The 26909-nt window shown below is 52.9% G+C and overlaps 1 protein-coding gene and 1 long non-coding RNA gene across 10 annotated transcripts in view; one reads left to right on the top strand and one right to left on the bottom strand.

Moving 5' to 3' along the window:
* The window catches only part of Def8 (differentially expressed in FDCP 8 homolog), a 93412-nt gene extending 76061 nt beyond the window's left edge, over window positions 1-17351 (bottom strand). For 4 of the 9 annotated variants that reach the window (XR_011705388.1, XR_003582426.2, XR_003582427.2 and 1 more), the window contains exons 1-12: window positions 17287-17327; window positions 16634-16678; window positions 13297-13430; window positions 12261-12358; window positions 10522-10671; window positions 9059-9200; window positions 7691-7855; window positions 7048-7175; window positions 6793-6906; window positions 5708-5788; window positions 4164-4304; window positions 3871-3980 (exon numbers count right to left, since the gene is read on the bottom strand). Coding sequence is in view for 2 of the 9 variants with exons in the window: in XM_027933044.3 (XP_027788845.1) it covers window positions 3871-3980; window positions 4164-4304; window positions 5708-5788; window positions 6793-6906; window positions 7048-7175; window positions 7691-7855; window positions 9059-9200; window positions 10522-10671; window positions 12261-12358; window positions 13297-13430; window positions 16634-16656 (1286 nt within the window). In the remaining 7 variants the exon portion in view is untranslated. Of the gene's footprint in view, window positions 1-507; window positions 2743-3870; window positions 3981-4163; window positions 4305-5707; window positions 5789-6792; window positions 6907-7047; window positions 7176-7690; window positions 7856-9058; window positions 9201-10521; window positions 10672-12260; window positions 12359-13296; window positions 13431-16633; window positions 16679-17286 lie in introns of those variants that run through there. The other 5 variants (XR_003582428.2, XR_003582429.2, XM_027933047.3 and 2 more) reach the window with 5 other exon arrangements.
* A 401-nt stretch (window positions 17352-17752) lies between these two features.
* On the top strand, window positions 17753-19832 carry LOC114090841 (uncharacterized). The gene is made up of 2 exons (XR_003582436.3): window positions 17753-17963; window positions 18813-19832. It is a non-coding gene; the product is annotated as an uncharacterized lncRNA (long non-coding RNA).
* Window positions 19833-26909: the final 7077 nt, after the last annotated feature.

The raw sequence follows: 26909 nt of genomic DNA, 5'->3' as shown, positions 1-26909 counted from the left end.
GTCATGATTATATGATGGCCAGTCTACCACAGCTTGTTGTTGAGCCAGTCCTGAGGACTTCAGAGAAACATAGCTGCTATTTACAGAGCATTTTCTACATGGAAGGCGCAGTGCCAAATGCTTCCTGGAGATTTGAGTGGTCATCCCAGCTCATCAAAATGAAGGCTGAGATAAACTGTGCAAGTTCTCCACACACCACCAGAGAAGGCTCAGGTCTTGATCTGACACCATCTTAAGCACTACTTCTTCTTCTTTTTTAATACCTTCATTTTATTTGTTTATTTTTATGTGGTGCTGAGGATCGAACCAGGGCCTCGCAAGTGCTAGGCAAGCCTTCTGCTGCTGAGCCACAACCCCAGCCCCATCTTAAGCAATTCTTCCAACTTCACCCGAAACCAGGTACATTTAAGCCTGCTGGAGGGGAAGGCCATGAGGTTTCCTACCCCTGATGCTGGCTTTTATGTCAAACAACTCTGCTTTATCCCAGATTCACCACACACACCAGAGTCTAGAGAACACATTTAATGAGACACAGATGGTGGCATTACTGTGACTGGGCCTTCCTCAGGCCATCCGTGTTCCACGCTATGGGTATCTTTGGGTGTAGTCTTCTAAAAGATGCTGGCCATGCAAATCAACTTCTGGCTGTGGTTCTTCCTATCATGCTGTGACTAGTAGAAGGTCCCACACATGATTCTAATTAAAGACGACTGTCATCCAGAAAGGTAGAGAAGAGGTGTTAGGGGACAAGGTATAGAGGTGAGTTTAAAAAAAGCACAGTAGTAGTGGGAGGAGTGGGGAATATCTAAAAAGGGGGAGCCAACTTTTGTCCAACAAATGCCAGCCTACAGATGTTTCCTAAGGACATAATACTTTGTAACTAGAATAACGTGATGTTGACTACACAGGAGATTCAGGAATGACCAATATCCACGTGACAGAAATGTGATGCAGTAGTGATAGACATGCAGATTTAGGGGTATAGGAAAAGGGCACTTAGCCTTTGCCCCCCCCCCCATTCAATCCCAAAGAGAAAGGGGAAGCAGGATAGGGACCCACCACTGACCTGACCTCATTTCACACTCCTTAAAGAATTTCAACAGTGTCCCCTTGTCACTGTTCCACCCTGAGGTAGGTCAATACCACTTTCCCCATTTTCCAGATGGGGAAACTGAGGCAAAACACAGCAAGCGCCTTGCCTCAAGCCAACTGGTGGCACAGCCGGATAAGGAGGGTGCTGTTTCACCCACCCCCACCCCCAGAATGAGCCAGCAAGCTGGGCTGTGTCCTGCTGGCTGAAGTGTCTCTTGGGCTTAGTCACAGGTGATGAATAGCCATCACCTGCCCTCTGCCCACCACCTGTGTATGTCCAAAGCCAAGCACAGTCTAGGGTGGGGAGGAAAGGGACAGACAAAAGCAACCCCAGCTGTCCAGGGACAGATGACCATGTCCTGACATCCCTCCTGCAACATCCCCATCCCTAGGACCTGTAAAGTGCAAAACCCAAGGCTGGGAATGGTTTTCCCACCGAAAAGCCTTGGGTCCTATCCACCTTCCAGGTCTGGACATTCCCGCATGAGCTCTACACCTCCTGCTTCATTCTTCCTCCAGCAAATATTCCCATTTCTCAGGCCTCAGGCCCCAAACCAAAACTTTCTGGATGGTCATCTCTGAGCTCTCTGGAGCTCTTCAAGACTGGCAGCAAGACAAAGCTCCAGGGACAAATGTGATCCCAAGGAATGCCACACAGGCCTATTGTACCCAACTCCTTTACCTGACCTGGAACCTCCTCCAGGGACCCAGTTCCTGCTACACACCGGAGGCCAGGACACCCTTCTTGGGCCAGGCCCACCACCACTCATCTCAGAGCACCAGGATAAGGGGGCTGGGCCAGAGCAAGAGCAGCAGCAAGTGCACCCACAAGGAGAAGCGCCACAGCAGGAAGCCTCCCTTTCCTGCTCAGGGAGGGCAGGGACCCAATGGACTGACGGCCCATGGATGACTTAGAAGAACCTCAGGTGGTGCCATGGACACAACCTTGAAGAGCCCCAGCCAGGGATGATCAGAAGCTCCCAAAGAGGCAAGGGACCAGAAGGGTTGGTCTTCAGGTAGAATCTAAAGCATCTGCCAGAGCAGGTGGAACAGGCCCAAGGCTGGGTGTGTGCAGCTGGCATGCTCAGGTCTCACTGGCCACTCCTCTGAAGCCCTCTGGGGGTCTTTACCTGACCAGTTGCAGAGTGGCTTGGACGGGAGCAGGGAGGGGCATCTCTAGAACCCAGAAGCCTTGGCCCTAGGGGATTGGGGAATGCTGTGTCGCTGGGGAAGTAAGAGGTCCTTCCCTATCCCCCTAGAAAGTCACACCCTGACCAAGGAATCCTATAGTGGGGGTGGAGGGTCGGGGCTACACTGTGACCCCTCAGAGCAGCACACCAAGTTAACAGCCAGGTGCAGATGCCCCAAGTCCAGCCAGCACCTGGAGATCATCAGTCCTGGTGGACACTGCTCACCCACTTCTGGCCCAGCAGGAGTGAAGACATCCAAAGGATGCACCCAAAGGGTCTTCAGGGCAGAAACAGCACCCTGGCTTTGACAATGCCAGTGGGGTGGGTGCCAGATAGGCAGGTGGTGTGCCCAGTGCTCTAGGCATCCAAGTCTGGATCGGGCTCCTGGAAGAGTGACTGCTTCCTCAAGTTGAGCCGGGCACACTTGGGACATGTGGTTGAGTTGTCGTAGTAGCAGTCCCTGGGGGCAGAAAGACAGGCTGGACTCTGCATGTAAAATTATACCACGGGACTCTCACAGCCTCCTAAGTTAGCTTCCATTAACCCTCTGCAAACACAGAAACAGGCTCACAGATGTTCAGTACCACAGGACAGGAGCAGGGTCTTCATCCAGGAGTCACTAACCTTGAGGCCCACGAATGTGCCTCTGCTAAGGTCCGCACATTACCCAACGCTGCAGGCTCCTAGTTAGTGGGGCTCAGCCAGGCAGTCACACCTAGGCTCCACACGTGTAGCTACTTGACTGTCTCCACCTGTTCGTGCCACTCTGGTGCTTCTACCCGTGGTTCTAAACTGTGTGTCGAGGCATGCCAGGGCACTACAGAGAGTGTGTGGGGCTCTACAAGCTCATTTACTTCTTTGAAGAGAACACAGCGATATTTGAAGTCTGTGAGGCACATGCAGACTACTAGCTCAAGGGAATTTTGTGACTCCCTAGCTGTGTAGAGCTGAGATGTCATCAGTTACTATGATAAACAGCAGATGCCCAGCAAAAATCAGTGTGGGCAGAACATGGGGAATAGTGTCCCACTTGACTTCAGGGCCCAGCATGTACACATGTATCATTAGTAGAAAATGATACTTATTGAATAACAAAATTCAAAATGCTTTTCTTCTAATTTATGTGTATTATTTTTCCAAACAGCCACTAAATAAATCTTCAGGACATAAATCCTTATAACACTGTTTGGACATAGGTACTTAGTAATCAAAAGTGTTAGTTTTTTTGTTTGTTTGTTTTTTTAAGTAACTGAGGCACTAAGGGTTTCAGGAACTAAAGCTTGGGAACATTTGGCCTGTACTGACCTGAAAGAGTGAATGCCACTGGTGCAGAAGGGAGCAAGTGCAGGGCCATCTGGGCTGCAGCAGTCCCTTCCCAGCTCTGTGGGCATTCATCCCTAATAGGATTTTTAATTTAGTCAGACACCAGGATCTAACTAGGTATCTCAGAATCGGCCAAGGCCCAAAGGTCTGTTTCCCTGTCTCTCGGGGACAGCAGTGAGGCTCACACAGACCAGCCACAGCTGAGGGCAGACAGCCACAGCTGAGCTCAGCAACCAGTTTGAAGTTGGGTCCAGGCCACACCCACCTGTGGAAGACGGCTGAGCAGTCGGCACACACAGATGTGTGGCTGTCAAATGGGAACAGCACATCGCCCTCTCTGCAGAGCTCACACACGAACCCCTTGGCCTGGCACCGCTGGTAGGAAGGGGAAACAGTGTGGGAATTGAAGGTGGGCAGGTAGGTGCCAGCTCGGGCCACGGATATGCTGGACCCAGCTGCTGCTTCTGCCAATCCCAGCTCTTGAGTCTGGAGGGCCAAAGAGCAGCTTCATGGTCCCTCTGGTCCAGACCCCAACCATGGAGGGCTATGGAGACCCACCTCACAGTCCAGCTTGATGTGTTTGGCGAAGAGTGTGTGGGTCTCAGTGAGCGAGCAGCCCAGGCGGCCCACGTGGACATCCAACAGGTCCTGGATGGAGTACATCTCATCGTTCTCCACAAAGTGCTGCCGGTCCTGGAGCTGCGAGCCAGAAGATGTTACCCCAAGCACAGAGCAAGGGCCCTCCCCTCCACCCAGGCCACTCCCGTTGCCAGGGCTCAGGGTGCTGAGGAAGGTACCTGTGTGTGGGCTCAAGAACAGAATCCAGGAGCCTGGGGACGCCTGAGAGGGTCTCAGAGCCCAGGCCATGTTTCTGGGTCTATATGCCCCTATTCTCCTTGCCCCTCTGATGCCCCTTCAGCCACAGTGGTGGTCCCACTACTCCCCTCTTGCAGTCCTTCCCAATTCTGGCTGTCCCTCTTCCTGGTCCCAGTTCCCCTGCTTGGCACCTGCCCCACACGCCCTGTCCCCTTCCCTGCTTTCTCTTGTCCACTGTGCCTGTCTCTGACATACGACTCCTCATTTTTCTTGAATTCCTGACTGATGGGCACTCTCCAAGGGTGCAAAGCTCTCCTGCTTGTCCTACTCACTGTTTTCAGAATCCAGACCAGAGTCATGAATGTTGGTTGAAGAATAAACAGGTGGTTTATTCTAAATATTTCTTTTGGTTGCAGTTGAACACAAGACCTTTGTTTTATTCATTTATGTTTATGTGGTGCTGAGGATGGAACTTAGAGCCTCACAAATGCCAAGTGAGCCTTCTACCACTAAGCCACAGGCCCAGCCCCTAAACAGGTGAGTTTTTTGTTTTTGTTTTTGTTTTTTTTAATATTTATTTATTTATTTAGTTTTCGGCGGACACAACATCTTTGTTTGTATGTGGTGCTGAGGATCGAACCCCGGCCTCACACATGCTAGGTGAGCGCGCTACCGCTTGAGCCACATCCCCAGCCCCAAACAGGTGAATTTTAAAACTTGTGTTTGGGATGGGGTTGTGACTCAGCGGTAGAGTGCTCGCCTAGCATGTGTGAGGCCCTGGGTTCAATCCTCAGCACCACATAAAATAAAATAAAGATATTGTGTTCATCTACAACTAAAAAATAAATGAAAAAATAAAATAAAACTTGTGTTCCTCTTGGGCTGGGGTTGTGGCTCACTGGTAGAGTGCTCACCTAGCATGTGTGAGGCACTGGGTTCAATCCTAAGTACCACATAAAAATGTATAAATAAAAATTAAAGATAAAAAAAAGACAACTTGTGTTCCTCCTGTTGGAGGAATCTGGGCCAGGTTCACCTCCATGGAGACTCACATGAAGGTTGAAGGACATCTTACTCATCTGTTTCCAAAACTGAAATAATCAAAGAACACTTCTGTGGGTAGACTACCTGATGGCTTATTATCAACCTGGTGTTCCGGTACAGTTTGGGAGGCCCAGACTGCTACAAGCTAAACATACACAACTACCAAGTTATCTGAAAAGTTATGAGTGTGAGGTGATTCCATCACCCTGGCTCTTTGGGGCCAGTCCCTCTGATAGTCTGACCTGTAGTAGCAGACGAGCTTCCATGGCCTCCTTGCAAGTGATGAAGTATGGCTTCATGAGCAGAATGTCCTGGCGCAGCTTCTGTGGACAAGGGAGCAGGTTAACTCCTCAGCTAGGGCAGAGGGGAGGCATATAGGACACAGTAGGGGCACATAGATCCAGAAAGATGGTCATGGCCCCTCGCCGTGACCTCGTCAGCAAGGCAAAGGGACTGGCCCTGTGCTGGTTTTATGGGGTCATGTCCACTAGGTGGCCTCAGTTTACAGTCTGCGTGGCAACAAGATGAGCAGGGAATGGGGAGGTACCCTCAGTTTCCCCAGGATGGTCCCAGATCCGAGAGTTCCAGCCACACTCACGTCAGGATCGTGAGGTTCATTTACTATCGCCCACAGAATCCCCCACCACTCTGCTTATCCCAGCTCCCCAGGCATGCAGTGCACCATCAGGGCAATACTGGTCCACATCCAGCACTGAACTGAGATTCCAGTTAGATCCCACATCTCTCATCAGCCCTGTGGTGTTGGCAACTCAACCTGCTCTGCTGGTCCTCTCCCATGTGACATGGGAGCTAACCCTTTCCCCCACCTTGCCTGAGGCAATGTGGCACCTCCTACCTGGACAGAGCCTCAGTCTGCCCTCAGTCCCAGCTCTCCCTCGTGGCTGCAAGTGGCCACCAGCCCACATAGCGCAGAGCACGTGAACGTAGCTGGTCAGTACTAAGTGGACAACACACACTGGCATTCTCAGATGTGGCACACACAAAGGGTACAATAGATCAATAATTTTACATATTGATTGCACATTTAAATCACCTTTTGGATACACTGGGTTACATAAAATATATTAGTAAACATCTTCACCCGTTTCTTTTTACTTTTTTAATAAGACTACTAGAAATTAAAAAATTGCCTCCGTGCCTGCATCAGATGGCTCCAGGACAGTTTCAGCACTGTCAATCTGCAGGGCAGCCAAGCAGGCCTGTTGAACCTAAGCAGTACCTCTCCTCTGCGCACACCTTTTGTGGCCCCCCACGGCTAGAAAACTGAATCCATCAGATACAGCATCCTGCCCGCCCCTAGCCTCACCCGGATCTCCACCAGCTCCTCCACGTAGTTGAAGAGCAGAGGGTTGATCTCCCGGAGTCGGAGCACTGGCCGGGACACCATCAGCGCCAGGTAGCGCATGCTGCAGCGAGACACCTGCGGGGTGGTGGAGTGACCACGCCAGCCCAGGGAGCCAAATCCCGCCCTCACGTGCCTGCTGGCCATGGGACACACCCACCGCTTGCCTGCCAGTTGGCTCTCCCTCCCCAGGCCCTCTTCCCTGTCCCCAACCCCCACCTTGCGGGGCTCAAAGTCCCAGTTGTGCACCACTCGTGCAGGGATGACGGCCAGGTCATTCCAGTGGCAGTGGCTGCAGTAGTACTGGCCTGTGTAGTCGCACTGACGGGCCTCGCTGGGCACGCCCCCTGTGGGGATCAGCCATTCAAGGTCACTGTGGCAGCCACAGCCTGCCTCACCAGCCCACAGCCCACAGAAAATAGAAAGCAGGGTCAGTGATCCCACCCTCCAGACCAGACCTACAATCCCTAAGCCATGAGGCTGAGGGGCTTATGCCCTCAGTTTGATCACCATTTAAACAGGGCAGGAGGATCCCACTGTAGGACCGCTCGTGGACCCCACGAATGAATGCTGGTAAGTCTCAAAACACCCACTCTGTGTGGCTGGCCTGTGGTTCTCCTGGTCCCTGCCTGGGTGGGCTTCCTGTGACAGAGGCCACAGAGCTGAGCTTTGGTCCCAGCCGTGTAGAGATGTGGGCAAGTCAGGAAATAGCTAGAACCTCAGCTTGCTTTTAGTCAGAAGTGCAGTTGTCAGTCACTTCCCAAAGACGGGGAGCAGGGACTGACCCCCAGACCCTCACTTAACCCTTCCACCACCCATGCTGGAACAGCTCCCTCACCCTCTTCTCCCTGCCACCACTCACGCAAAGAGATGGGCACCCGGCACTCCGCGCAGCGGTAATCCTGGCTGTCCAGCCCTGTCTCAGGGCAGATGTTCAGCTCATACTCAGCCTGGTGGCTGACTTTGGAGCTCACGCAGGGCTTGGAGATGAGGCTCAAGCACTTGCTGTGGCAGCGGTAGTAACACCCTGGGTGGGAACAACCAGACCTCTTAGAAGTGGAGAGGAGGGTCCTGCAGCACAGGCTGACCTTCAGCAGGACCACTCTGCATCCTGCACATTTCTGCTGCAGTGTCCAGATCAATCCAAGACCTTATTGTGGCATGGCCCCAGAAGTGCCTTAAAGATCCTCACAGTTCCCTGAGCCTTACTCTCAACTCGAGACACACATGTCCTGGGGCCAACCTGCCATTCCCACCCACCAAACCCAAGCTTTCCAAATGGAATTCTCACTCTTCTGTTCCGTCCCCAGTCCTGTTTCCCCTCTGGTTTTCAGCAGCTCCATCCATCCACAGCTGAGCCCAGACACCATGAGTTATGCCAGCTCCCCTTGTCTTTTACACTGCACACCCAAACCCCCAGCTGGCATGGCCTCAGCCACCTGTCACTCCATCGTACCCATCAGAGTTTCGTACCCTCCCCCTTCTACTCACCTCTCCTTCAGGCTTTGCCCCCTCCTTCCGCCTGCTCAACTCAGCAGCCAGAGTCTAAAGCAGTCAAGCACCTATGGCTCTACAAACGAGCCAACTTCACCACAGCTCCTCACACAGGACGCTCCGGTCGCTGTCTTCTGCTCCTCCTTGAAGACTTCAGCCATGGGACCCTTCGTCACACGGCTTCCTCAGCCAGAACACCTCTCCCTAGGTACATCCCTGCCTTGCTCCCTGACCTCCAGGCATTCGCTTAAATGTCACATGGGCACCCTAAAGTGGTACCCACTCTACCCACCATACATCCCATTCCCTTTCCCTTGTTTCTTTACTACCATGTCACTTACTAGTCTGATATTTCAACCAAGGAAATCTTCTGCAGTGATGGAAATGTCCTCTCTATACTGTCCAGTGTGGCAGCCACCAGCCTCAGGTGGCTATTGAGCACTCGCCATGTAGACAGTACCACTGATTTATTCCTATTTAAATTTGATGGCCATGTATAGTTAGTGACCACTGTACTGGACAGCTTGGATCTGGATGCAAGCCAGTGAAGGCAGGATCTTTGCCCCTAACTGTTCCTTGTATCTCCAGCACACAATAGGTCTTGGTCCACTGTGTACACTATAGAGGATTCACCTGAACATGACCCACATCTGGAAGCAGAGCTTTGGACTTCTCTGCCCTGCCCCAGAGACCTAGACTGCTTATCCAGTAGGAGTGGGTCTCAGTCTTGGCCTACCTGTGCAGGTGTACCAAGTCTGAATGAGTCCCCAGATGATGGTGTTGCACTTGTCACAGGTTTGCTTGACACTCTTGCTCTTCTCCTTGTAGAAGCGGTGCTCAAGAAGGACCCTAATGTTGGGCTCATCCTCATTGGGGTCCTACAGACAAAGAGCCAGGAAAGGGTCACCAGTGAGTTGGTCTCAACTCCTTTCCTTTATTCTAGCCCCTCTACTTATTTCTTCCAGGCACTGCTTATAGGAGTGCGAGTTCCCATTAGCAATAGAAAGACGGTCAGTCAGGGGCAGATCACAGACCACCCACTCCACTTCCCGGCATCCCTTTCAGCCACTTGCCACCTGGGTCTGCCCTGTGAGCAGGAATGATTTACTCTCCCTTTGCTGGCTGGGTGCAGACCAAAATGACGTGGTGTGGAGCCCTTTTGGACTCCCCCAGGGAATGGCAGAGCAGTGAAAAAGGACGACTTGGTCTTCAACACCATGACCTGTCACACAGGGCCTCGACTACCTGGGGGATTGTTCATGAGGAAAATCTCACACCAATCTCCTTTAAACCACTGAATTTTTGGATGTGTGTGTGGCCACAGCCGTACTGATTCCCCAGGGTCTCCTGATGTGGAGTCTTCATTAGGAAATCAGTGAGGCTGTGGCCACACACACATTGTGGGTCACTGCAGGGCACACATTGACAGCCAAGCCGAGGAACACAACTGGCCTGCAGTGGACATCTAGGGATTTGGGACTCTGGGATTCATTACCTCCTTCTGTTCTCCTGTCAGGAAACTCCTCCTCCTCATCCAGATAGAAGGAGGTGGCTCAAAGAGGTATTGCCCCCCTCACTTGCTTCAGGGGGGCACATGACCAGAGCTGGCATGCTGCTGTGCTTGTTTCAGGCATGGGCATGTGGCAGGGCCAGCCATCAGAGGTCAGGAGGGCCCAGGACTGACTTCTGCCTTCAGCACTAACAAAGGGGAGCTTCAGACTGGGGGTTGTCTCGGTGGTAGAGCACTTGCCTAACTGGCAGGAGGCCCCAGTTCCATCCCCAGAACCACCAAAAAAAAAAGGAAAGGAAGCTCTCCTCTGCCGCAAAGCCAGGCTGCCGTTGCTGGCTCGTGCCTGCATCACCTGTCTGCGGACTACCGAGGAGGGGTCAAACATGGAAAGCAGAACAAAAGAGGGCAGGATTCCTGAGGACCTGTTGGTTAACAAGACAGGACGTTCCTTCTCGTGTAAGCGCCTTCAGGTCAGGTCTCTGTGCCTTGCCACCAAGAGGGGGAAGCGCCTGCACATGGGATACGGGCCCATCTCTCACTCTGCATTTCTAGACGCCTCTATGTCTCAGCCCCTCAGAGCCCAAAAAGACACACCAGGGAGGGAACTGGAGGCCACCCTGGTGCTCCTGTCCCCACTGCTACCGCCCTGGCTCTAGGCTCCCTCTGCGGCACAGGCGGCCAGCACCCACCTTCAGCTCCTGCAGCTTCAGCCGCAGGTGGATGAGCCTGACCACCGCGTCCTTCTGCTTCTCCGAGTGCTCAGGCAGCTCCAGGATCACCTGCCTGCACTCCTCAATCGCCTGCTGTAGCTGCTGGACATCGGAGGCCAGGAACAGACCCTGCCGGGTTGGGGAGCAGTCAGATGGCCACTGCTCGGACTCTCCCTTGGAGGCCAGACTGGTCCTCATGGACAGTTAGGCACAGAGCAGACCTCAAGCCCTTCCCCCAGATGAGGACTTGTTCAAAGCCCAGGAGAATTAGCAGCACAGTCAGAATCCATCCTGCACGGCCTGCCCCCAACGGGGCTAGTCTACCCACAGACTTCTGAAGACCTAGTAATTCAGGGTGCTTTCCAAAATCCAACTTCCAAGGGCTGGGATGGACGCTCAGTGTACAGGGCTTGCGTGACACGCTGGAAGCTGATGGGGTCCCCACTCCTCCACACACAAGCACACTAACTTCCTTTCTTTTTCCAGAAATTTGACTGGGGTTTGTTTTTTGTTTTGTTGGCTCTACTGTTTCACTTACTATTTGTTTGTTTGTTTGTTTGTTTGTACTGTGGGTTGAATCCAGGGGCACTTAACCACTGACCTACATCCTCAGTTCTGGTTTGGTGGTGGTGGTGGTGTGGTATTTTTTTTGAGACAGGGTCTCACTAAGTTGCTGAGAAAATTGGCCTTAAACTTGCAATTCTCCTGCCTCGGCCTCCCAAGTCACTGGGATTACAAGTATGCACCACTGTGGCTGACTTACTTCAAAAGAACTTCCCCTTAGAGGAAAGCTGGGGAAATGGTACTTGTTGTCATAAAGGAGAGGAAATGGCCACTTGGCTCAATTGCCAAGCCCAGACAAATGCCAATGAAGGAGCCTGGAGGAGTCCTCCACCACCAGACTAGCCGGGATTTGCTAAGACCCAGACGCAGAACAGACCACAGGGAGGCAGCTCCTGCAGCTGAACAGGTTGGGCTGACACTCAGGAGCCTTCCTCATCTACCGGGATGCTGGGCTCTAAGAGACCCAGGCAAAGAAAGAAGGCACCCTTCCCTTCTCCTTGGAAAGTCTGTGGCCAAAAGGAAGTATTCAAAATGTTATGATAAAGATAAAGACAGGTATCTGCATGGGCAACGTTTTAAGGCCACATACAAAATGAAAAATGAATTAGCATTGAGTGACTTCTGGCTAAATCTTTTTAAGTTACATTCTGATTTTACTGTGTTTCTCTCAAATAAAAGTTGGAGATAGTTTGCATAAAACTAAAGGCTTTCTAACTTTTAAAATAATTCCAGCTCTTCCACATTCACTTTTCATTCAAAGAAATGCTTTTGTAGAACTTCATGTAGAAGAAGCCAGAGTGGCCCTTCAGTGCTGGGCGGCTGGGGAGGCAGGGAAGGCCTCCTGCTTTCCCTCATCCACCCTCACTCTACTGCATATCTGCAAGACCCCTGGTGACCCCCAAGGGAACCAGTCCTCACACTTGCTCCCCAAGAGTCTGGACTAGGAGCCTAGAGGAGGGCGGAAGCCCAGGTTCTCAAGCTGCAGACCCAGGCTTTCTCCATCTGCTCTCCAACAGGCTCCGACTCGAGCTCCAGGGCACTTGGCTGAGGAGGGGACTGTCAACACCTGAAAATGGTGGTTCCCTGGGGAGGGAAGACTGCACACCTCAGACCTCATGGTCCAGCCCCTCTCCCCTCCCAGACCCAAACCTCACCACAGGGCGGGAGAAGTGGTCCTCAGACAGGCCGAGATCCATCACGCGCTCGGAGCAGGGGAACTCAGGCTCCCCAGGGGGCAGCTCAGGCAGGGCCTCTGGAGGAAGAGAGGGTGGGCATGGAGGGTGGTAGGGAGGAAAGTCAGCCTGCTCTCTCTCATGCTCGTCACCCCCAGGAAGGAAGCTGGGCCACTGGAGCTGGGAAGTGGGACGCAGGCAGACACAGGAAGGAGGCATGGGGAGCTGGGCCTGCTCAGTTCTGCACGCCCATTTGGTTTAATTCAAAAAGATGAGGTGGAGGGGCTGGGACTGTGGCTCAGTGGTAGAGTGCTCGCCTAGAACGTGCAAGGGCCTGGGTTCGATCCTCAGCACCACATAAATGTAAAATAAAGATATTATGTCCACCTAAAACCGAAAAATAAATATTAAAAAAAAAAAAAAGATGAGGTGGAATGGTATTCAATGGTGCTAAAAGAGGCCCACAAGATAGCTTTATAGAAACATCTCAGTTTCTACAGCAGATACCTCATGTATAACTGCATGGACTCTGCACTGATTCTACACAGCCAAAAAAGCAACTGAATTTCTGAAAAAAAGGAAGTGTGTGTGTGTGTGTGTGTGTGGTGTAGCCACTGAACAGTTATAACACAGAGTCCACACTCCGGTGTGCACTCAGGCCACCTCGGCAGTTCCTGGATTCATACCCTGCTGACCCCTAGGTGAGCAGGGGCCTCTGCACAGGAAGCTCCACCTGCTAACTCCCCCACCAGTCTTGGCTCTGAGTTCGTTCCACAAGTGTCCTCTGAGCCTGGACTATGTGCCAGGCCCTGGGATTCAGCAGTGGCACACCAGACACAAACCCCTGCCCTCAAAAGCTCCTGCTGGCAGGAAGGCAGAAGCAATCCACAGAGCAGGCAGAAAGGACTGTGCCATGGGGAACCCACTCTGGGAGAAAGCCTGCTGGAGAGGGCAGTGGGGGGAAAGGTGGTGGGCTGGGAGAAGGGTCAGGGGGCCCACAGAGTCCCCCAGCACCTACCTTCAGAAGAAATGTCCAGGGCCTGCTCACTAGGTCCCTGCTCATGCTGCCTTGGCCCCAGCTCCTTGTTGAAGGGGTTGAGGTGGGCCTGCCGGAACCGGGCCAGCTTCTCATCATATTCCATAGCATTCCACCTGCGGACGCCAGGCAGGGCGAGATGAGGACCCAGGTCCCAGCCTCACCATGGAGCATTCCCACTCCCGAAAACCCCTGCCTCTTTCAGGAAGCATCCCCACACTACAGCCTCCATCCTCAGACTCTCCCTCAGCCACCTCCAGACCCCCTCCAGGCCCCTTGGCAGGCTCCCCTGGGGAAGTCCACAGTGACAGGCCCTTCTGATGTCTGTCATGTATATGACTTATCCAAGGGTGCCCAGCCAGATGCTCTGGAACCCAGGTCTTCCCTCCCAGCTCAGGGTTTTTTTACCCCAGACACTATAGGGCTCCAGCGCTGGGGTCCCCCATACGTCTAAACTGGCCTCACTCGGCCAAGTCCTCCATGCCCTTGCTGTTGGCCCACTTCCCTGAGACACGTCTCCTACAACTGGGATCCTCCATCCCAACCTAAGCGCTCCTTTCCCACCACAACTCCTGGAACTGCAGCCAGTGCCGGGCCCACCCTGCTTTGCTGTCTGTTGTGTGACTGGCAGGGCCCACCTGCCCCCTGCTCCAGGAAGGCCTCCAGGTTCTAGACTATGCTGGCACCTCTCAGGTCTGGGCTCCAGTCCTGCTGAGAGCCACATGACCTGGACCTTCCCCCAGCTCTGTGCCTGGTCCTCCAAGGTAACAAGAAGGAAGTGCCTAGTCAAGGATCAGTGACTGTTCTTTCCCGTCACAGGACTCAACAAACTAAGGACACACCGGGCTAAGGACTCAAGGCCGGAAGGAAGGGCTTTGGCTGGGCAGGAACACGGGCAGCCAAATACGGCTCCCACTTAATTAGCTGGGTCACACTCCTCAACCTCTCTGCCCCTGTTCCCTCCACAGTCTCCCTCTGCCTCCATTCCATCATCCACAAGTCAGCCACTTTCCAGGTGAAATTGGTTCACAGAAGTTGAGCACAAAATAAGCTCTTGGTAAGATTTACTATTATAGGCAGGGTACAGTGGCGCACACAGCTTAGAAGGCTGAGACAAGAGGATCACAAGTTCAAGGCCAGCCTCAGCTACTTAGCAAGGCCTTAAGCAACTCAGTGAGATCCTGTCTCAAAGTAGGGCTGGGGATGTGGCTCAGTGGTAAAGCAACCCTGGTTTAAATCCATTGTATAAAGAAAGAAAAAAACAAAAACAGAAAAGATTTACTATCATAGGAAGTCAAAAGATAATTTTTCAAAGCTGTGTAGTAAGTCCATGGGTACTGGTTATGCTTCTTCCATACCTGTTACAGTCTCAAATACGAAGACAATCCTGTGACTTCTCCTCTGCTCCCTCACCCAAAAGAAATGGAAGAGAACTGAGTCCAGAGGGAAAGGCCCTGCCCTGGGTCACAGTGTCACCTCACTGGCAGCTAAACAGCCCCACCCCAGCCCCATGCTGTCCTTACACTGGAGTCAGGAGCTCCACACCACCTGTGGATCCTGTCCTGCTTGTTAGGCCTCTGATGGGGAGTATGGGTTGGGCAGCCAGAGTTCTAGTCTGGCAGGAGCCAGCACCTGTTGACAGGCAGCTCCTGGGTCAAAACGGGAAGGTACAGAAGAGGATGAAGGTGCTGTGGCTCAAGCCTGGCCTCTCACTATCACCTGGTGACTACGGGTGGCTCACACTGGGCACCAGAGTCGGAGGCAGCCATCTGATACCCACCTCCCAAGCACCCAGAGAACAGCAGGAGAGATTACGCACTCCCAATGTTCACTGACGCCTTCATCTTGAGTGGGGAGTCCTGGTTTTTGGCTTGTCACATGATTTCCCAGTCTCTCCTGCAGCTAGACATGGTAATGTGACTATGTTCTGACCAATAGGAAATGAACAAAAAGATCACACAAGACTTCTGGGAATTGTTCTTAAAGGGAGGGCTGCCCCTCTGCAGTCCTTCCTTCCTCCCTTTTGCTGTCTGGGGTGAAGATGTACTGAGTAGAGCTGGAGCAACTACCTTGGGCAGGGACATAGAAGCCACAATGCGATGGCCAAATGACAAGATTGCAGGAGACGCCATCTGAGCCCTGAGCACTCACTGCGAAGTTCCTTCAAGTGAGACAGACACAAACTTCCGTTCACACCACTGTTATTGGGGATAGAGTTCTGTCTTTTGCAGCTCAAACAAAACCTGATTCTTCACCCTAGTTGCCTCTTGGTGTTAAGATGAGCAAGCCCAATTTAAACCCCAGCTCCGCCAGTTCCCCACTACATGACTTGGGTAAAAGCCTACACATTTCTCTACTTCCAACTTCTCATCTCTCAAATGAAGATATGATAGTACCATATGGGGCTATCGTAAATATTGGTTAATACAAAGTTCTGAAAGTGCTGGCCAGCACATAGTATGCCCATGATAAGTACCAGCTACAACTTGTTATTATCATTGTTACCATTATTGTTGAGAATGGCAACTCTGATTTAAATTCTGGCTTTCCTAGTGATGAGCTACAGGACCACATTGCCTATAGTCAGGGAGAACATGCCTCCTTAAGTGGATGAGAGGTTAAATATTCATATAGACATTAAAGTCAGCAGCCCAAAGTTGCTGCTGAGAAAACTATCACATGATAATGAGCCCAATAGAAAGGAATTGGAGTAGAGGGCTTGGAAGCCACCCCCAGGAGCTCTCCCTGCAAACCTTAGCCTGAGACTCAATATCTTTACACTTCCCAGCAACTGTCTTGGGGCTGCAGTCTCCAGAGGAAACAGCATCTTTTATTCAACTCCTGAGTGGCATTGTCACCCCCCAGGCCTGGCACAGAGGCAGTGGATGGATGAAGCAGTGGTGTCATTTGACCTCTCAGTGCTAGTTTCTCTCCTGACTGGTCAGGGAATCAAGTTTCCCTGTCTGCTGAGGGCAGATAGATGATGTCCCAGCACATGGCTGCAAGAGTACAGCTGCTGACTTTAGTAGAGAGCCAGCAAACCATTCCCTTCAAAGTCACCCCACAGAGCTCTGCACCCATTATTCTGGCTTGAACTTAGAAAGGAACAGGCAAGAAAGGGGAGAGAGAGAGGAAAGAACCCCACTCTCTATCCTCTGCCCTCTAGAGATCTCCCCTCTTGTAGTGGAGGTGACTGCCAACATAGCGATTAAAGAAACCTCAGAGTGTAGCCAGAGGAGCCCCAGGGGCAGAGGGACACTGAGCTGAAGCTGAGGATATCTTCAGGATACATGCATCAGACCCCCCATGTCCTGCCCACCTGGCTACCATTCCAGCTGTCATCTGGAGGTCCTGAGAGTTCACCCTGGAGGGGGACAAAGTGCACTTCATCTGTACCTTAAACAAGGCCTGCCAGGACCCAGGTGTGCCCAGGGACAGGGTTACCATTCCTTTAAGGACTATCCACCAATGAAGCTGGCTGCAGAGACAAACCTCCCCCAACCCGTATCTCCACCTTCACCCACCACCCGAAGGCACCCTGGGGATGCTCAGGTCCTTGTGGGGCTCAGTCTGCCCCACGCCCACCCATTTCATAGAGGGGAAACCCGAGGCTCAGGGCAACCCAGCATCGCTGAGGAAGGCACAGTGATGCGGGTCTTTGGGCCTCCCGGGTCCCATCCTGACGGTGACAGTTAACTGGGTGGAAAGGTCCCTCCGTCTAGGTCCTAAACTCTGCCAGATGGAAGTGCCTGGCGCTCCCGGGAGAGGACCAGAGGGTGGGCAGCTGGGGCCGCGAGTCCGAACCCTGCCTCGGGCGCGCGGGGGCCTCCCGCCGGCTCTGCGCTCCGGCGTCCGCGTCCGAAGCCGGGCTTCAGGAGGTCCTGCCGGGCGGGCCGGGCGCGCCCGAGGCCCAGCGCTCCCGCTCCCCGCCCGCTGGCCGGGCCCGCCGCCCGGAGGCCGCTCTGCGCTCACCACAACTCCGCCGCCGCCGCCGCTACATTGTAACCCGTCGCGCCTCGGCCGCTACATTGTGTCCGGCCCCGCCGCGCGCTGCTGCCGCCTGCGGCCCGGAGGCTCATGACACCAGGTCCCCAGGGCGCGCCCTGCCCGGCGCCCGGCGGCCCCCACGTCCCGCCCCGGGAAGTGGGCTACTCGTCCGCTCACCGTGGTAAGTCCGGAGGCTGCAAAAGTCCTGCTTAAAACCGAGCCACATCCCTTTAAAAAAGAAAAGTGGGGCTGGGGATGTGGCTCAAGCGGTAACGCGCTCCCCTGGCCTGCGCGGGGCGCTGGGTTCCACCCTCAGCACCACATAAAATGAAGATGTTGTGCCCACCCAAAACTGGAAAATAAACATTAAATAATATTCTCTCTCTCTCTCTCTCTCTCTCTCTCTCTCTCTCTCTCTCTCTCAAAAAAAAGAAAAGAAAGAAAGAAAGAAAAGAAAAGAGAAAAAAGAAGAGTTGTGTGAGGGGCAAGCCTGTAGTCCCAGTCACTCCGGAATGACTCCAGAGGATCAGGAGTTGGAGCCTGGGCAATATTGCAAGACCCGGCCTGGGGCGGGGACCCCTGTCGGATGAGGAAAAGCGAGAACCGCCTTACAGGCAGCAGACGTTGTGCTGGACCTCGTCGGTCTTCTCCGTGGTGAGCAGGTAGCTTCACTCATCTACCCCAGTTCCCTCTCAAGTCCACCCTCGACCCAGGGAGGCTGGGGTTGTTCAGTGCAGCAGCAGTGGGAGACAGCCTCTGCCGCGGAGGCTGGAGTTACTACTGCTTTCCGGTAGTTTGTAGACAGAAGCAGGGTTGCTCCAGCTCACAGTCCTGCCCCCCAGCTCAGGGATGAGCTTTATCCCTGCAGGGAGGAACTGAGACAGAGGAGGGCAGCCGTGGGGCATGGTGCCCCTGTTTCTGGTCTCTGTGCAAAGACTCTGGAAATGGCCACTTTGCTCAAAGAGGGCACCATGATGATAGAGCCTATAACTGGGGGCTCGCAAGTGGGAACTCCAGACCACCTCTTTTAACCCTATCCAAGCCTGGAGGTGGGTGGTCTACAGGTGGGGTGGCCCATCAACTTCACAAAGATCACATCACCAATAAGGAGTGAAGCAAGATCGCAACCCAGCTCTGGGTGACTTGGTGCCTGGTGCTCATCCTCTCCAGACCTGTTCATACTGGAGGGGAATTCACTGAGCTGGGATTCTCAGGCTGCTGGTCTGATGGTCTGATTGTCCCTCCCTGGCCCCTGTCCTGAAGACTCTTTTCCACCTGGCCCTTCTCCCTGCTTCTCTCCTGCCTGCCCCTGTGGTCTTCTGGCAAGCCCAGGACTGGGCCACAACAAAGGAGAATGAACAGAGAGGCCTTCAGGGGGCACCTTTTCCTGCTCACCCACCCCACCAGCTGCTCCTTCAGGTCTCCTGCTTCTGGACCCTGTAGTGCTCTGACTCTGCCCTGGATCCTTTTACCCCTCTGTCCTTGCTCACTCCTTTTCTGGATGCCTTCAGGCAGGTGACTCTAAGAAACAACTCTGTCAATGGCTCCCCAGTGCTGCCTCACTCACTCCTCATGACTCGGAGGCTGACATCTTCTTGACATCACCCCTGGGAGGTCTGATCAGCCATTCACACTCAACATGTCCAAGTGGGCACTCAGCCTCTTCAAAGCTGTACCACCCTGAATGGCAGCTGCACCTGTCCCCAACCCCTTTCCCCCCAAGGCCACTCTCAGCTCAGCAGCCACAGCCCTCCTGGGAGAAAGAAGCCTGTTGCAGACTCCACCTCAGGCTCCCTCGCCAGCCTCTCTCCTTGGTTCCCAACCGGCCAGGCCGCACCCTCAGCCCTTGCCCCCAGTCTCCTCCAGGGCTTCCTCCTGCACTGGTTGTGGTGACCCTTCCCTCATGCTCAGCTCGAGCACTGTCTGGTGCCCCCCATCTTGTATGTTTTCACTTATTGTCTGCCCTCCCACTACCACCAGAAGCTAGGAGCTGCAGGCGAGCTATCTGTTGTCTTCCTTCACTGGTCCTGGGCCCTGGACACAGACCACTAGTTTCATGGACTGAAGAAGGGTTGGATGCCCAGGCAAGGCCAGGGCTGAGAGGAAGACCGTGCGCTTAGCACATGTCAGTACCAACTGTCGACCTGAGCCTGCACTTGTGCAAGTAGTGGGTCCTGGTCCAGCTCCAAGGAGAGCCAGATGACCCCATACTTGACTCACAATTTAAGGTCCGCCTCTCTCTAACTGGTATATGTCATGCCCATATCTCCACTCATTCAACAATGCATTTATTGAGCACCAACTGTGTACCATGTTCTGACTGAGCACCAAAATATGGTGCTGAGAAGACAGACAAGATCCCAGCACCCAGGAGGGCAGACAGACACTAAGCAAAGAAGCAAACTAATCAGGGATGTGTTGAGACTCATTCATGTTGTGCAGGGAGCAGTTGTTGACTCTTTTTATTGCTATTGATAAACATCTGGGCTGTTGCCACTGTTTGATATTACAAATAAAACTGCTAGAACATTTGTGTGCAAGTCTTTGTGTGGACATACTCCTTTATTTCTCCTAGGCAAAATACTCAGCAGCAGAATAGGTAGATCATATGGAGTGTGATCAATTTTCTAAAAAACTTAAAACCCTCTCATGGTGGTCATGCCATTGCACATTCTTACTGGCATCTGGTCACCCTCAGTGTCTTTAACATCACTGTGGTCATTGTCTCTGCTGGAAGAGTCTGGTAAAGTGGCATGGCTGATTGATTTCAGTACTTTGGACTGAATTCAGGGTCACTCTACCACTGAGCTAAACCCCCAACCCTTTTAATTTTATTTTTCATTTTAAGACAGGGTCTCACTAAGTGGCCCAGACTGACCTCTAATGGGATTCTTCCATTTTAGCTTCCCAAGTAGCTGTGGGTCTAGGTGTGCACCACATCACCCCATTATGACTTTATCTTCAAAAAATCACTGTGAAGCTCAGCGCGGTGGCCATGCCTGTAATCCCAGCTACTTGGGTGGCTGTGGAAGAAGGATCACAAGTTTGAGGTCAGCATCAGCCACTTAGCAAAGCCCTAGCAACTTCCCTGTTTCAAAATGAAAAAGGACAGGGGATATGGCTCAATATAAAGCACCCTAGGATCCAATTCTCAATATAAAAAAAAAAAAAAACCACTCACAAATCCCTCTGATGCTGATCCATGGAGAGAGGATCAGAACAGGTAGGAAAGGGATATTTCACAAAGTGTTGACATTTTCTCTCCAAGAGCCAGGTGGTCCCAAACCTATGAACCCATCCCTCCTACCCCCACCCCATTTCTGCTCCTGTTTTCAGAAGCCTCCTTCCTCTATTCAGTTATGTCTGCTAGCTCTCCCCGACCTTCCCCTCTCTAAAAGCCACCCTCTGTAGGTGAAGACTCCCCTGGGTTCCACCCTACCCTGCAGTCAGGGGTGAACCAGGTGGCCAGGACAGGGATGCCTGGACACTTACGCTCCCCCTTTCTGAGACATGCTGGCCAGTTTCAGTTAACTCTGAGTGTGACCTTGGTGAGTCCAGTGTTTTCTGTTTTCGTTAATCTTTGTTTTCGGACAATCATCCTGCTCCTATCATCCTGTAGCATTAGGGCTACAGTTTTCCATGGGGAATAATAGTCCATGGCCACCCACTGGAGGAGGGGAGCACTAGTGCAATGCTAGGTGAAGTCCCCCAGAGATGTCTGAGAGGGCGAGTAGGTGCCAGGTTCCCCTCCCTGACCCTTCCCCATCCTGTCACATAGCCCACACCATACACTGGTGCTTGTGGGTCTGAAGGGTGGGTAAGGGGGTAGGAAGTGATTGGTCTCAAAATCAGAACAATAAAGGCACAGGTGGCCAAGGAGGACTGGCTCACCTAGGCCATAGGAGCAAAGCTGCAGCTCTTATTGGTGAAGGTGCTCTGGAGGGAAGCAGATGTTTGGCCACTGTAAGCCCAGAGGGGAGACACACAACCTTCACCAAGACTCAGGACAAGCTAGCAAAGAGCCTCCTCATCTTCTCTGTGAAATGCAGATAAAGGAAAAACTGAGTCCTGGAGTGGGAGAACTGTCCAGGTCTAGGGTAGTACAGAGCACGATTTATGGGGGGACTCACTCACAGAAGCTGTGGTCAGCATGTCCAGGATTCTTGCAGTTTGGGTCAGAAGGAGGGGACTTATATTTGGTCAGCTGAAACAGTGTATCTCAAGCTAGTAAAGAGGAGTCAAGCGCGTTCCTGTTGGATGGCAGCAGGGTAAAGCTCCACTGTCCCCTCTGATGGTCTGTTTATTTACGGTACGTTGGGAACTCTGGGAGACAGACCAAAGTTGCCTGGGACAGCATGGGCAGGTTGGGAAGGTTCAGGGAGGTGCATGGTAGAGTCCTAGGAGAGGGCCTGACAAAGAGAAAGCTCTGTGGAAAAGTGGTCATTCTTTATCTTGGAAGCAGATTTAGCAAAGCAGAACGGGTCAAAGGCATTTCAGGCACGGGTGCAGATGAGAGATGCCCAGCTGCCTCTTCACCTTCTTAGAGCTAGCCATTCTCCCAGAGGGCAGGCACAGCTGCACAGTTCGTGCATGTGCAACTCCAGGGGCACTCTTCTCTCCTTCAGTTATGACCACCTGGGGTTGTGCAGTGTGGCAGCTCCATCAGTCCCTTTTGGACACCCATCTGAGCTGCGGTGAGTGAGAACAGAAGAGAAGAGGAACTGAGGCGCTCACTGCCCCACCCCTCTTGGCCACCACTCTCACTGAAAGCACATGGAAGAATACAAAAAGAAGAAGGGGATGGAGGCAGACCTCCATGGACCACATTTTTGAGGGGAAATTCGTGGCAGGCCGCAACAAAGGGCTGGGTTTTATAGGGCTTAGCGCCGCCAGGTCGTGGAAGGAGTTCTGGTGGCCAGCTCATTTAGGACAGGGCAGGAGGGCAGGTGGGGGGCAGTAAGGGAAGTTCCCTGAGTCCTGTTGTCCATATCCTTCACTCGCAGTGACCAGGAGTGAGCTGTCCGTGTGCTTGAGTGTACCAAACGGCACTTGAGCTCCACTCAGCGCGGGGGCCGGGGCAGCTGTGCTGGGGCAGAGCGGAGTAGCAGGACACAGGCAGAGCTGTGCAGAAGGGTGCCTTGACTTCGCCCAGATCCTGCGTGGCATTAGGACTGGTACATTCCATTCACCAGTTGCAATTGGATCTTCTCTCCCCACATAGAGTTGTGACCCACCCACCTGTTTGTTTATAGTGTGGTACCTGGAGTCCTTTCTTCTTCACAACTTAAAAGACACTGCTGCTGTTACATTAAAATTGCAAAAATGCTGTGGTGGTGGTTCTGACCTGTAGTCTCAGCTACTCAGGAGGCTGAGGAGGGAGGATCTTTTTTTTTTTTTTTTTAATATTTATTTATTTTTTTAGTTTTCAGTGGACACAACATCTTTGTTTGTATGTGGTGCTGAGGATCGAACCCGGGCCGCACGCATGCCAGGCGAGCGTGCTACCGCTTGAGCCACATCCCCAGCCCAGAGGGAGGATCTCTTGAGCCCAGGAGTTCAAGACCAGCCTGAGCAACACAAGGAGACCATGTCTCCAAAAAGAAAAGAAAGTTATAGGAGGTGATTGCCTTGGGGGAGGGGGCTAAGCTCACGGTTAACTCCACATGCCTGCTCAAAACAGATCCACACAATACAACTGAACCTGAAACTAGTTGTGCTTGTGATGAGGAAGTCCCTTCTGCTTTAACTTTGAAAAACCAACTAGAATTCTGCTTTTCCTTTCTGCACAAAGCGGCTGTCCATCCCCATATGGCAGCTGTTATGGTCTGCACATGAGGTCTGCAGGAGGTGAGGTGGATGATCTGATTGTAAAATGGTGACCTAGTCAGATTAGCAATCCGATGGGCTCCTGGTGATAACTAGCCCGGTGGGGCATGGCTGGAGAGTTGTACATCTTGTTCCAAGCTCCTCCTGCCCTCTCTCTCCTTCCTGGCTGCCGTGTGCTGACCAGCTTCCCTCTGCTAGGCCTTCCCTCCGTGAGGTCCTGCCTCAGTTCCGGTCCAGAGCAATGGAGTTGACTGATCAGGGACTGAGCCCTGAAACCATGAAACAAAACAGACTTTTCCTCCTCAAGATTCTTCTTGGACATTTTGGTCATCAGGAGGAAAAGCTGACTGACCCAGAAGCCCACCCCAAACCCACTGGCATCAAACAGGAGCCCTTTTATCATGTTCACCGTGACGTGCCTGTCCCAGATGGGGACCCCAACCTGGAGCTCCATACACATTCTCTTTGGGGTGTTTGTTGTTGTTTTGTTTTTGCAGCTATTCTTACAAAAGACCATTCTGGGTTCTAGAGGAAGGGGTTAGACTCTCTCGGTGAGAGTGGCCAGGCTGTGGCCGGGCCTGTGGTGTGGAAGATGTTCTGTGGCCTTCTTTGGAAGATGCAACTTGTCAGGTGCAGAACATCTTCACCTTCAGACGAGCTTCCTGCACTCCAAGGCTGGGAGGTCATGCAAGAGAGGAGGCAGCAGAGAGAGGCCAAGAAGGGAAGCCAGAGGGGGAAGAGGGAGCAGAGAGTGTGGGCCCCAGAGCTACAGCAAGGGGCTCCAGGTAGCACACCACCCACCCTCTGACTGCAGCATCATGGCCCCAGCTGGCGCAGCCTCTGCCAGTGCAGGCTCAGCCCGGCCACCAGTGGTCTAGTATGAGCTGCAGGTGGCCTGAGCTGTGCATTCAAGGAACATAAATGAGGGCTGGGGTTGCGGCTCAACAGCAGAGCACTCGCCTCACATGTACAAGACCCTGGGTTCCATCCTCAGCACCACATAAAAATAAATGAATAAAGTAACGATATTGTGTCCAACTACAACTAAAAAAAATGGATATTAAAAAAGGAACATGAAGGAAAGTGGTGTGAACAGATGTAACTGGAAGGAGAGGTAGGTGTGAGGCCACTGAGTGACTCTGCTGCCCTTGAGGAGTGGGCTCTGCAGGGTATGAGCAAGGAACAGTGAGCACTGACCGCCATCCCACGAGCACGTGGCCGCCATATGAGGAAGGGATCAAAGTGGCCCAGCAGGAGCAGGAGCCCAGTAAGGACCCGACAAAATGGCAGACATAGCAGCAGATGTGGGGATTGGAGTTCTGGGTGGATTCTGAAGATCATGTGATAAAATACCTGAGAAAATCAACTTAAAAGGAAGAAAGGCTTGTTTTAGCTCAGGGTTTAAGAGATTTGGCCTGTTGTTTGGGTCTTGTGTTAAGGCAGAGCCTCATGGTGGAAGCCTGTGGTGGGGAAAACCTGTTCACCATGTCACCTGGAAAGCAGAAGCAAAGAGCGAGAACGCAACTGGGTCCCAATGTCCCCTCCAAGGGCTCACACCTAGTGACCTAACATCCTTCCACAAGGCCCCACTTCCTCAAAGTTCTACCACCTCCCAGGAGTAAGTGCCGCAGGCTGGAGAGCCAGCCTTCAGCACCTGACCTTTTGGGAACATTTAAGATCCAAACTCTAATGTGGAGCTACCTGATTTGCTGGCGGCAGGTGTGAGACACACTGGGGATTCTGGGTTTTATCTATGGCTTCACAGCTGCTGTGAGGTGAAGGGTCTTCCTCCACCCAGGGAAACCCTAAGATTTGGCCCAAGTACCTGGAAGACAGTAAGCATCACCAAAGTGGGTACACGGGCCTGGGGAGGGGGTCAGGACATGTGGAGTTCAGTGTGTGCCAGACTGTTTGGGACACCTCTTGGATCTCTGTGCAGTCCCTTCCTGGGCATCTGGGCCGGCCCACTGGACACAGCACAGTGACACTGGGCCTGTTTCTGACTTGGCCCTAGGAGGGCCTGGTGCCCTTGGAAGCAGCTGCATGTAATCTGGCCCACACGAGACCACCGTGGACAGGAAAAGGCTGCATGGAGAACAGGCAGACCGTGCCTTGTGCACAGCTGGTGACCAGCGGATGTCAGTCTCAAGAGTGTGGCTTCGGGCTCTGAGTCATCCCAGCCAACACCGTGGGGCGTCAAAAGTCACCTGGTTAACAGGATAAACGCTATTTTGTTAAGTTTGGAGTGGTTTGTTACACAGTGACAGCTGAGACATCACCTGCACATCTGTGTTGCCATCTGTGCTGGACACCAGTGCCCAGCCTACATTAGGACCAGAACCAGCGGTGCGTGGCCCTCAGGGGCTTCAGTTCTCTGCTCGGAAGCCAGAGCTAGCCGCCCCTCAGTCTCATTGCTTCTGCACACAAAGCTGCATGAAGGTGATGTGAAAGGTACTGCCTACGTGGAAGCCACTTCTGGGGCACCGCCAAGCAGAGTGCAGGGCATTGGGGTTTGACAACATGCCTTGGCTGACCAGACAAGGGGCCACAGGGAGGCAAAATGGAGTCTTGCCCCAGGCAAGCAATGCACACCTGTGGGAGACCAACCTTACAAGTGACTGAGTCATACTCCCCAGCTAGGTGCTGAGGCGCTCAGTCACAGAAATGTGTCAGAGCTTTCCCCATCTTCTTGGGTCCAAGGGTCCGTGTCTCGTGCATGGGTGTGTCTTGCTACAGCCCCATGGGTGGAGCTACGCTCACCTGTTCCTTTGTAATATAACCCCTTGCCCTGTTTAGGATAGAATCTTCCATGGAAGTGCCTTGTGTGTGTCCCCTCCTCTTACTGTGCCCTTGGGTGTGGCCTACCCAGGTGTCAGTCAACCTGCTGACAGTGGACATCATGAAGATAGACTCAGCCCCCTGAACCTGACCCCTTGCCTCATTTGAATAGCTTCTCCTCAATACAAGGGGTCAGCACGTGCTCTCGCTCTCTTTCTGCAGACCCTTAAGGTCAGAGGAGCCGTCACAGCGACCCCAAAGAAAAAGGTCTTTGTGTCTCTTGTGTGGTTATTTTGCACAGCCAGTCAGCCCTGTTCAACTGGAGCGAACCCTGAGCCTTTTAGTCGCGAGAACAGAAACCCGGCACACACCCACCATGGGCGCCTGGGCAGTTGACTTCTTTGGGCTTCAAAAAGTCAGTTCCAACCTGACTTCTTACTCTGTAGGAGGAGATGGGATGTGGGTGAGCACCTCTTCCACAAAGCCCTCTTCGGGTGCCAGTGTCACGGGACACTGGGCCTCCTGCAGCTGCAAGAAACGTCCACCAGGGGGTGCAGGGAGCCATCACACCTCACTGTCCCCAACCAGGACCTTTCCAGAAGGCTCCCTTCCTAGCCTCCCTAGCTCGGGTCTCAGGCTTCAGGTCTGAAGCCAGTTACTGCACTGACCAGGGGGTGATTAGAGAGAAGCACTGAGCCTGAGCTGCCCTGAGGGGGGCCTGGGACAAGTGTGGGATTCCTCCTGAGTCCCAGGAGACACTGGGGTTCAGGGACAGGGCTTCACCCAGGCCTAGCTGGTCCTCCTCCAGCTCTCCTTCCCCACTTTAGGAGCTCCCAGGGCTGTGCCCTCGACACACCTGGCTTCCAGAACAGGCCTGGGTCAGATGCCAGCCTGGGAACCATGGCCTGTCCCCATCTGGGCCACACTGCCACCTCTCCTCACCCTTCTGAACCAGGCTTTCCAGAATGAAAAAAAAAAAAAAAAATCTCCAGCACCAGGCAGGG

The sequence above is a fragment of the Marmota flaviventris genome, chromosome 18, assembly GCF_047511675.1.
Source record: "Marmota flaviventris isolate mMarFla1 chromosome 18, mMarFla1.hap1, whole genome shotgun sequence".
NCBI classification, from domain to species: domain Eukaryota; kingdom Metazoa; phylum Chordata; class Mammalia; order Rodentia; family Sciuridae; genus Marmota; species Marmota flaviventris.
Note: the sequence above shows the minus strand (reverse complement) of the source record. Positions and strands in the feature narration are given on the sequence as shown.